General features: G+C 34.7%; 1 protein-coding gene across 5 annotated transcripts in view; it reads left to right on the top strand.

The window, feature by feature from the left end:
* The window catches only part of LOC138314783 (uncharacterized), a 43,231-nt gene that overhangs the window by 12,827 nt on the left and 18,167 nt on the right, over nucleotides 1–12,237 (top strand). For 3 of the 5 annotated variants that reach the window (XM_069255322.1, XM_069255325.1, XM_069255324.1), the window contains exons 2-4: nucleotides 4,371–4,560; nucleotides 9,131–9,288; nucleotides 10,635–10,782. In XM_069255322.1, coding sequence (XP_069111423.1) covers nucleotides 4,371–4,560; nucleotides 9,131–9,288; nucleotides 10,635–10,782 — 496 coding nt within the window. Of the gene's footprint in view, nucleotides 1–420; nucleotides 1,145–4,100; nucleotides 4,218–4,370; nucleotides 4,561–9,130; nucleotides 9,289–10,634; nucleotides 10,783–12,237 lie in introns of those variants that run through there. The other 2 variants (XM_069255323.1, XM_069255326.1) reach the window with 2 other exon arrangements.

Below are 12,237 nucleotides of genomic sequence, written 5' to 3'. Positions count from 1 at the left end.
TATGACATCATCTTAGCTTACACAATTATATGTTTGAAATACATTTTATCGAAGCATGTTTGCAATTGTCAAAATTGGTTCGTATTTAACCGTCTAGATTTTTAGGAAACATGATGTCAAGCCCTTGTGACATGAAATTGCGAAATAAAGTTATATCCAGTATGACCCAAGGGTCTGTGTCGAACACACTAAATACACGTATACACCCGTAACATATTATCGGGTATATCTAGAAAGCCTGAAATTATATTTCTATCGATCATCCTTATTTACTGCTTTGCCTATTTAAATTAAAGTAACAAGCCGCGTCACTTGAGAGCCCAACACAGACTGGAGTGGTCCTGTCCCCTCAACGAATGTCAGCTTTAATTAGAGGACGTGGCAATAACTGGAACATAGCACGTATGCACGACATTGCTTCCAGAATTCATAATTAGAAGACAATGCATATTGCACATGGATGTATAACTGATGTATGGTATTGATCTGTTTGATGTTGACAGTGTAACGGTACCTGGTAATACAGGTAGATGGTACAAGCATTGATGACAAACCGTGAACTTCGTGCCACCAGGTCGGTTTCAGATTTTCATGACTAGAGTCACTGCCACTGTGCATCTTGTGTGTCAGGCGTTAAAACATTATACCATTTAGTGTCGACTACGATTTTTCAACAAAGCAACGGAGAACTTGAAATTGTGTAACCCAGCGCTGACCTGTTATATATCTGTGACATCAACGCGATATTGGATAGCGTCTACGTAATCGTGCGGACTCCATTTGAACTATTAGAAATCCGTTCTTGTCAGACCAGTTCCAGTTCTATTCAAGCCAAAGGATACACTGGCTTCAAAATATGTACAAAATAGAGAACTTCCAAACCAACTAGCCGACAAACCCATCAGGAAAAATAGAACTATCTTGTCCAATAAACTAGTGTAGTTTGGAAGCGAGAAGTTAAGCATCAGTGGTTCGACTTTGTTTGGAACCTCGTCAAAGGACATTATAGTGACAAACATAAACTCGGATACAGACACCGACCCTGGATCAGCCGATCCTCTCCTCAGACGATTTACACGCTTGAGTGACTCTCGCTAATCTTCACCGACGTGGAGAAGAAAACATGGGTCAAAATGAATCTACGGTAAATATATCAACAGGCAGATACGTTATGCATTCGTGTCTGTATAGTTTGTAGTTTTGTCAAGGGTAATACGATACCTTCACGATCAAATTCACAAATGTGGTCGTTCTCTGTGTCACCGTGAATCTAATTCATAAACATATACAAGGTCAAACTCATGTCTACATTCTACACATTTATTTCTGTTTTTTACAACACAAATATTTGCAACTGAGATAGTTTTTAAAAACTTCCTAAAGAACATAAAAGTGTTCGATTTCAATGTAAGACCTTTTTTTCAATTTCTTAATGTTACTTAGTATTTCTAATGAATGAACATCCTTATTTCGAATATTTTAACAGTCTTTTCCAAGAATACAGTTCATGTCAACTTTTGGGCCTTTTTTACTTTAGGTTATCTCTGAAAGAAATCTTTACTCACAAAATACAGTATGCTTGCCTCACTAAACAGAATGAACAAGACATGGGGACTGACCATTTGACCAAAGAATTTTTGTTTCGGCCTATGCATGCAAAAATCAACTTTCTAGTTTTTAAATCTCTATAACAATTTGACTTTGGACATAAGAACAGTTTCTATATATTCAGATGAAATCATTTTGTTGCTACATATTTGTGTATGACCTAGAATATTTGTAGGGAAGAATAATATTTGAAAGATCTAACAATTTTGTTACAAATAAATTGGTATGTCTTTCGTCAAAACATAGAATGAATATACGTAAATATAACAAGGAGGGTCCTATTAGCATAATACTATCGTGAGAACCATGATATCGATGACGTTGTATTCGTCTTCAATTTAGTCTTACTGTTAAGGTCATAAGGATTTCATGGAGTTATTAAAAAATGCACTAGGTGCATTACATGTTCATGGCGCATTCGCGAGTCTAACAGACTCAAATCCTGCGTTTAGTTTGCACCGCCTCATTACGGGATGGGCCTATCTAATGTTAGGGTTTAAGCCATAACGACTTCATGCTGAGTCTGCTTTCAAATATGTATGCCAATCAAATAGTGACACATTGAACGTTAATCAACACATTGTCCCCCCGATATTGTTAATTATCTCGTCATTCCGCGAAATCAGCGGTAATATCTCGGGAATTCCTGCATGGGTGAACTATTCCCGTCAGGGGGTGATCAAGATGAGAATGTGAATATATACATTGTATATATATACATGTTACACATCCATACATACACTGTCTATATTACTGTGTGTTTATTCTTGTTAATTTCATATAGACCGAACTGTCACCCTTCATATTATTTTAGACTATCTCAATACAGGGGTTTAAATCTGCCAGTCAATTGCTAAAACAATGTCACAATAGTCATATTTCGTAGGAATGATAAACAGCGTATTCATTTCAATAGCTTTTCAATTAAAGCCTCAATGTAGTCTTCAAACCATTAGATTTATTAATGTCTGTACAAAATCTACAATTCAATACAGACATGTTAATTGTGTAAACTCTGTACACAATACATTCGAATGTATGTAGACCATGTGACATATGCTTATCGTACATGGATTGTCCTGCTGTCTATAATGCAAAAGACAATATCAAAACAATCACCCATCCATTGCATCAGCAAATATTGGTATTATCATATGATTCAATATTCATCGAGCTGCTACCTCTTTATATTCGCCGTGAACCACATCTCTCTTTCAAATTACCGAATTCCTCCACACCCAATATTCCAAAGATTCCAACCATTTTTGGGTTTCCCCTGATTACAAACACCCCGCCCACTCTGAATCACATCCCTCTCTTGCTCAATTCTCAACCCAACTACTGTAACAGTTTTATGCTCAACAAATCGTTTTTAAAACGAAAGTTCAATGCGGTACTTAACCGTGTTTACGGCCTAGAGCTCTTACTATCAGGATATGAACTCTTTGTAAATAATATATGATCCATTCGATCCGGTGCAATGGTGCGGTTTTTTCCTGGGGTGAAGCGTAACTTTCACACACTAGTGAATATTATCCGTCGGAATAAATTACCAGAAATTACTTTACAAGTCATTTGGCAATGCTTTTGCATGACTGCGTGTAATCGCTCGGTTATTTGTGATATCTTTTAAAGACGAATTTGGTAAAAGTCGCGTAAGGGATGGTATATCAAGAATAACATATCCAAAAATAAAGCGTCTTTCATTGGATATAAAAGTGTAAGGTTAAAGTTCAACCTAAAGCAGACCCAGAACTTATTTGAATTAATATGTTTGATAGGTACCACAATAACAAAACCAAAACGTACTTGTCATTGCTCTACTACAACTACTAGCACATTCAGGTCAAACCCTGCCTGTCGTTTCGAAGGCGTCGGTTGTATCATAGTGGGGCAAGTGGCAGTTGTTGGATTCTGAATGTATCAATTATTAGGTTGTCAAGATGCCTGTTTGATTATTTATTCGTACATTTGTATGCTTTCTTGAACTTTTGGTTCGACATTGTGTGATGTGCAGTAAATAGGCTTATTGACATTTCAATGCATTTGTTTAGTACAGCATGTCGTCTAATAACCCGATTATGAAGACCCATCTTTAGCTGTCAAAGGTTTTTAATCATTATGCATTAAAGTATCCATTTCCGTGCCTCACATATGTACGATTAAAAACAAATCACTAACGTAGAGGCGACCCAAACTTTTATCAATGCCCGCCTGGTAGACGTGTTAATTTAAATACACGTTATTGACGATAAATGACGACTCTGTTGTTTGTCAATGCCGAGCTTAAGTGATCTTTGGTGATCAGGGCATTTCTATTATGTATAATAAATAGTCGCATGTACTGTTTCTTGAACTCGACTCGCTGTCATCCAGATGTTTGATTCAAAATTCGGTTACACGATTTCACAATTGAGTGCTTATATAATGACAAACAAACTTTTGATATCTTTTCCCGGTGTCTTATGGCTCCCACGATCCGGTTTGCAAATTAATTGCTTTCAGAAAGGCTCTAGTTGTAATGGACATAAGACACAAAGTCAATGACGATTGAGACACAATGTAGCAACATCTCGTAGGGTTATTTGCAATCACCACAATTGAATGAGGTATCATAATTAACCATATAAGAGAGTGACAACATAGTTCTGGGCTTGTCTGATCTAACCTACAAAATCTTCAAGTTGCATGTTAGTCGTACCGTTCAGAACGATGAATATTTCATCACCTTGTTCCACTAATTATGTTTGGATCAATTGCAGATGGGAAACGCTCTCAGCTACCGTCGGCCCGACCCCCAGGAAGTTGTGGACCGGAAACACCCCGCCAAAGTTAAAGCACAGAAACAGCGTCACCGTCTGGTGAGCGAACGTCTGCATGAAAGTGAAAGAGAGACAAATCTTAAAAATGGCGTCGGGGCCAATGGATTGACGGATGAAGTAGACGGGAAAGGTATGCTATACCAATACATTATTTAGTAACCTGTGTATCATTCCCCATCAAATAATTAGTTTTGTGTATATTAACTAGGGGCGATGATACCTTCCTCACCTTTTTTCACGCCAAGTTAGATTTGTGTTAAGAATAAAGAATGTCATTATTCCGCGAAACGAAGTAGTTCCAAATGAAAAATCTACTTGGTAAAAAGAACGAAACAAAATAAAAATAAATAAGACAGAATTTGCAATATTCTAAATGTTCATGTAATGCCCTGTTTGTAAAGTATGTGGATCAAACAAGGCAAAGTGATTATAAAAATGTTAACTAAGCTAGGCTTCATTAACAGACATTAACATTAGCCAACTCTTGCCTGGTTTTTGGAAATATAAACAGCTTAATATGACTTTTTCAAGATATCATATTTGTATCTAAAGGTATATTAGACTTTACGAAAGGAGAATAAAACAAATATCTTTCACTTACTTATTATTGCGTTTTAATGTATTAATCGATCACTTTGTAAATGGCCAATTTCTTTATATTTCAGTAACATTTTTTTGTGGTGGAGTTAAATATATAACGTTTTCATTTTAAGAGTCTTGACGCGATACATTAAACATACATACATATATATATAGTATACAAAAATGTGATAAATTTTATGTTCACATTACAATCCCTATGATCAATGGCGCTTGACATGTACCTAAGATAACATGCATGTTGACTTGGTGTGATCGGAGTGTCAAGGACGAATACCCTCGTAAAATATTAAGACGAACGAAAAATGATAAAAATACCAGCATTGATTATTGCTGGTTTCTGCATTGAAGATACAAACAAACCCCAAATACACCGGATATCGATGACACCAATTCTGATATGTTACAACTGTTTTGACGGAAAATTCCATTCCCATAACCTGTAGAGGTCACGAACAAATATATCATTGGCCACGTCAAGTTTTAATGTCTTTGTTTACTGATCAATTCAGTAAGATGGGACATTTAAACGATTAATAATTTTGGCTTTTAGAGAAAAATTGCTATACAACGGTTTGTCTGTAGTGACCGGCAAATTATGAATTGTAAGGAATATATAATTCATCTTGAAAAAATGCTTCATCGGTACAAGTAAGCCGAATGCAACTGTATTCTTCTGTCCTTTAACGTACATACATAACTTTTATCTGGAACCATTCGATTTCCATATGCAATATGAACACTCAATTGCTATTTGTGTATGGTGATGGATTCATATACGTTCAATTACTTGTGCCCAACCCTTTTAATTTGCATCAATGAAACATGTGTTAACATACGATTGTAGCATGCAGAGCAATTCCACTTAAGAATAAGATAACATCAGATTTAAGATAATGTCAATTAAACTAAGGACGCTTACCTTTCTGAATGATTTGGTCAGTTCAGCCTGAAGAGTGCAGTCAAATCTCTGTTTTGGTTTTTGTAACATTTAATCGTTCAATTAGTCTGAAACAATTGAACTACGGATTTGTTAAAATGTCGATATCAGATGTATTCGCAATGGCATTAATATTATTATGTTAAATTAATTTAAAATATTTTAAATGTTGTAATCATTGACAAGTCCTAGAAGGAGACACTAGCTACTTTTATAATTATATGTTTATCCGGAAGCCTTCTCCGTTTGTTGGTTCTCAACTCTACAGTTATATTCATGTCAGTTTACAGTAACATCAATAGGTATAGTTTGGGAATACAGTAGTGAGATATTGTGGTGTATATAGTATAAACACCTTTCACAGGTGTGTAAACTAGGGAATAGAGCGATGATTAAAACTTGTCTGACTTTTAAAGCCCAGGTGACCGTTTTAGATGTAAGCTTTGATAACTCCAGCCGATTCATTAAGGCACATCAAAGTCAGATGAAGATGATGGATAGGGTTTTAAATAACATATCGTGTGAGAAGGATCTCAAAGGCACTATTAGCCATGAATTTTCATTGAAGGCGAATGTAAATATTTATCCGCGAGATTAGTGGGGTTGGACTGATATCGATTCGGTTTGAAGGCTTCCTTCCATAATATAAGTTTTACGATGTATGAAGGCTTCTCTAATTCCATTAATAAAATTGTGATATCACACCTTAGAATTGCTGGATTTAATAAAAATTCGAAATTGATTAATCATTTTAGATTGGTACTATAAAATATTGCAATCGACCAATTTCTTTCAAATCAAGACAAATATATTTACTGCATATTATCTAACATTCCATACGGCTATTAAAACGACTTATACATTGTATTTCATTTTTATGCTTCAATGACATTGTACTGAATCACGCTATGCTGTATGTATTTATATTTCCCAAATATCATAGGAGCATCCAATGGCAATTCCCGAACACAATACTATAATAATTGCTAAATCATCCTGGACCGTCCAACATATTGTGTAAAAGCATCAATACCCACAGATATACTGTTATAAAGAAGTTTTTGGTTGAAGGTTATTAGATTTGGTTTTGAAATTATAACACAACCGATTAGACCTACTAGTATTGGAATGGCATTTTAACCACTCTGGCTTAGACCTTTCTTGGCATTCTAATAAATCTGTGAATTGCTTCCCTCATTTTAAGTTCTGAATAACGTATATTTCAGAAAGGACACAGGAACAAGCACTGTTTTCTTTCAGGAAATGCACAAGTTTTATGGAATTTTAATTGATCTTGTACTCTGCCTTATATTTGAAATCAAGGTATCACACAAAGGAATCTCACGAGCACAACGGCTGGTATGCTTCGAACACTTAACTTGCGCCATGTCCTTTTTCTTTTCCTTTTAAAACCGTCACTTGTGTCAAATCTTTGACTGGATATGTTGGTTCCAATTCCGTTGAAATTCATTTTAATATTGATATGAACAGGTTACAATATACCATACTCCAATTAAAACAAATCCAAGCAATGTCGACAAATGACATAAATCTTATGAATGGTTGTATGTGTTTGGCGTAAACGCTAAAATCTAATACGGAAATATTTGACTTCTTCGTAACTTATTGATTTATGTTTTTCAAAGTCAACTGCAGGCAATCTTTGATTTCCCCTTTTTCATTTTACAACAATGTATAATCTTGAAACAGTCTGACACCTGGAAACATTGAACGGCATGATAGCTGGATATCATCAAAATCAGTTTTCAATTTTTTTCTATACACATTTCGAACTACTTTTGGCTGGACATGAAGTAAAACAATTTCATTATAAGAAAAGGAACCAAATATTGTCAAAGGTTTCGCACAGGTTTGCACATTTCTAATGAAATAGAAATGTAGCGTAGATTAATCGAAATATATATATATGTACAATCGGATATCATATTCAATACCTTTCTTTTTTCTATTTAGAGTCCTCTTATATTTTGTATTTTTTCCTTGAATGTGTTAATATATTTGAAAATTAGTTTTTTTTTCTATTTTCATCAAATATGTGTAATTTTTATAATTGATATGTTTGCATCATGCCTTGTTCTAAGGATAGAACTTATTTTAACTCATTCGTGTGATATTCAAAAATGTACTTAAATATTCCAATAGAGTGAATATATACAAATATGCAGTGTTGATCACAGGTTTAACAAATTACATATTTTCGGTTAAGTTGCAATGAAATGGTATTGTTTGTATTTATGTTGTTTGTATATCACCTCTATTGCACCATTAATATATTTGGATGGATTTTCTTCATATTTGCTTCACATGTATTTATATTTATTCCATAGGTTGCAACTGACTGCGTTGAACCTCTGCGTTTATTTTTGCAAATTCAAATTCGGCGCAAAAAAAAACCCAAAAATAGCAGGCTAGCGCAAGCACGGAGTTGTGTATTCAATCGGCTTGAGCTTCTAATTAGATAAATGTACTTCTGTCGCGTTTCCACTTGTCTGAGAAATTATTGTTAAACAAGTCTAGAGTAGACATTTTAAGTGAACGCTAGATGTTACTACATAAGACCGATAAAAGTCAATTATAACTGTACATAGATACTATATTTAGAATCAACATTTATGTAGTTGTTTATTTATCCTCGCATATGTGGAACATAGAACGCCCGTAAAAGTTTACACAATTATGCATGTCATTTATTTACCTTTTTCACGTTTCATGTACATTGTTTGTTTGATTCGGAATAAAGCCATGCATCTTTTTCTACATGATTTAAATATTGATTGACTAATTATGCTTATAAAATTTGGATATAAAATTTATTAGGTAAAATTTTAAAGCGTTATTGATGATTTTGATACACCATCAATGAAAATCCAAATACCTCATTTATGCATTAAATAACTCAAGGAACAATGTATGACTTCAAAATTATCATACCAGCCTGCTATCCGGAAATTTTAATTTCCAACTTGTCTATATAAATATGTAATCATTAAGCTTTTCAATTATATTAACCTTAGTGGGGTACAGGCATTACGAATTAATTGGCTAAGTAAAAGCTACAAGAGGAAATTGTTTTATAAAGCATGAAATTGTTGGATCACGATTATGACATGAATTTCAATTACTCCCTGTTTGATTTCAGCGAACAAAAGAAAACAGTATCATAAGATGCCGTCAATACTGAGTGACTTAGAAGTAACAGCGATGAAAGTAGACATACGGGACCATGAATATCCGTTCGAGAACTTGGTGTTCGAGGGAGGTGGTAATAAAGGACTCGCTTACTGTGGCGCTGTCAGGGTACGTCTTACGAAAAAAACAATAATAAGGTTTATATATATATAGTTTTCTCTGTTTTATTGAATATTTTGCACCGATGTTTAAAATCAATAAAGATACAAGTGTACCGGTTCTGGATCGGGTCCATCGCTGGCGACCAGGTAGCTCATTTGGCAAAGCACCCGTTTAGTGTTAGGAGGGCCCCGGGTTCGAATCTCGGTCTGGTCGTGCATTTTCCCGCTCCAGGTACATTTAGTGCAGTGACCAGGACTACATATATTCATCTGATGTACATTAATCACACCTTCCGGTTCTAATACTTGTATTTTGCATTTTTGACATTTTCAGTTCATGTTATGACGGAAACGCAAATAATTATACTGCTATTATGTTTTAAATCCCTTTAAAATGACCATGAGAAGTATTACAGTTGTACTTCATTTTATCTACAAAACACAAAGTGCAATGCCAGATTCGTACAAATACAGCACTCAATTCGACCTACGAAATGTCTCCTTTATTTGATAGATAATGATTTGATAGACTCAAATATGCAATGAAATATTCCAATTCAAAACAATGAACATATGCATGAGCTCCAAGAATCGTTAAGAAAACATATTGTGAGCATTTTTAGTACAATGTTACCCTTTGAAATATTGAATTAAATGATTGCAACATAAAGATTCCAATATGCAGAAATCAAAGTTATTTGTGTACGGCAACTGTTAAGATCCTGGTATAATTTAAGCTCATTTTTTCAGTAATTATTGAAATTAGCTCCATTGGTTAACCGGATAACTTATATTGAACTTACATTAATGATGTACATGTACATATATGTATAATGGGAGAGACATTCACACGAATGATAACAGTAATGGTGACATTTCCAGTGGCTCGTTATATGTATTATCTGAATCATCGGCACGTGTTAAATTAGTTCTGTTGAATAATTCCAGAATGACGACTATCATTAATGTGCTAATAAACCGAGTCTTAAAAGCATATCGGATACCAATGTCTATAAATCAAGTTTGTTATTACATATGTAATATTATATAGAAAAGGTACGAACTAATGTATGACGTAGAAAGTTGGTGATTGAGGTTTGTGTGTGTTTTCTGGTTACATAAAATACAAATATACCGTATAATACATAACTACAACTCTGAGCGCTCGCCTAAAATTGATTCTAAGAGATGGTAAAATAAAGATCTGGATTAAAAGTGTATATTTTGATACACGTCCTTCATGTTAATACTTACAACCAATGTACCTTTACAGTTATGACCCATGTTGGTTTTTTCTAAAGAAACATATTTTTTATTTTAAAAATATCATCGTCAGCGAAATTCTTTTTTCAGGTCCTGGAAGAAATAGGAGTGTTCCCTAAGATCAAACGTTTAGCTGGAGCCAGCGCCGGCGCCATGACCGCAGCTCTCCTCGCCGTTGGCTACAACTCCTACGAAATTGAAGAGTTCCTGAGTCAGGACCTCTCCCACTATTTCTTAGGTATATTACAATACATGTATATGTATAACTCAAAGCAATATGATAGCGATATCTTAACATTTTTATTATCAGGTTTGCCCTAGGTGGTAGATTTCTTACACTTTCTGGCTGCGTGGTATTTTAAAAATAGTTATGAATAAAACGAAATGTTATTATAGTAATGGAAATGAAAATAAACCTTTAACGCCCTTTATTCAATACAAAATAAACGATGATAAAGTCAGATTTAGTAAGTAGGTCGATACAAAGAATGAAAACATTTCTACAAATAAATAGAGTTCATAGTGTTACATGTAGTACAGACACACATCAACGATTCCACCCTTCAATTTATTAGTACATGGCAATTCAAGGAAATATATCAATCCGGGAATGAATTAGCTGGTCATTGCATAAAGGTAGTACATTATTGTATATGTATAGATGTTCCTGTTGTTGTTTTAAGATTGAACGTATTCCAGGTCCAATGCAGTTAATTACGCCTTTGGGAGCATGGCTATATATTATCAGGTTTCTCTTGTAGTCAACAGGGTACCTTGATCTGTCAGTAAGAGCAGCTGGGTAAAATATTTGTATCTTATTTACTTTGAAAACAGCCAGGAAGAATGATACATATAAAATACAGATCAATCTATCAGAATGATTGGCGACGAAAATGCCCCTTTATCGTTTAGTTCCATGGCATCCACTGAAGTCTAGAACCTCCCCTTTCCATTTCACATAACATAAAAACTACACCAATTAGTCTTGGCCTTTACCTAGTCTTACGGCAGTTTTCAGTTAATGGTTAATGAAATCGTAAAACATCTCAAATCTAACATATGGATATAAATCGTGCTCTACACGAGGGAGGGAATTAATGGTCTGATGTCTGTGATTCATTGTTAGAGAGCATCATGACATTTCATACTAGACATTCCCGTCACATATGCTTGTTAGGATACATGTTTTGTCTGACTTTCTACTTCTTTGAATAATCATTTTGACAATTTTACTTTTTTTTGTGTCTGGTTTTCAATATTTGCTGTGCGAACTCTGTTATGTTCACTTTCTATTGCAAAGTGTTGTCTTGAAAGATTTACAATTATTTTGTGGAATTGGATTCTATATCTGGCCGTACTGATATGCACTGATAACGCTCCCCTTAGGATTCTGTTCGATGTCTACAATTCGTTCTCATTTTATGTGGTACGTTACAGCGGCTTGGTTTATAGGTGCAGATTCTAATTAGGGAATGCTGGAGACTCGGCATGTGTGGTGCAGCTTATTTTACAGGTTTTACCTCCCCCGAGCTAACCATAACTCTACCTACAAGTCAGCAAAAATCGTGTTCTCATCTCCACATTGACATCTTACACCTTGCCCTTATACCGTACTTTCCGGTTTCTTATTTCATATGGAACTTCCAAATCATTTCTTGGATAGAGATATTTATTGGTAGTTATGCTTCTAATA

This window comes from Argopecten irradians, chromosome 2, assembly GCF_041381155.1.
Source record: "Argopecten irradians isolate NY chromosome 2, Ai_NY, whole genome shotgun sequence".
Taxonomy (NCBI): Eukaryota; Metazoa; Mollusca; class Bivalvia; order Pectinida; family Pectinidae; genus Argopecten; species Argopecten irradians.
The sequence above is the reverse complement of the archived record's forward strand: the minus strand, read 5'-3'. Positions and strand labels throughout refer to the sequence as shown.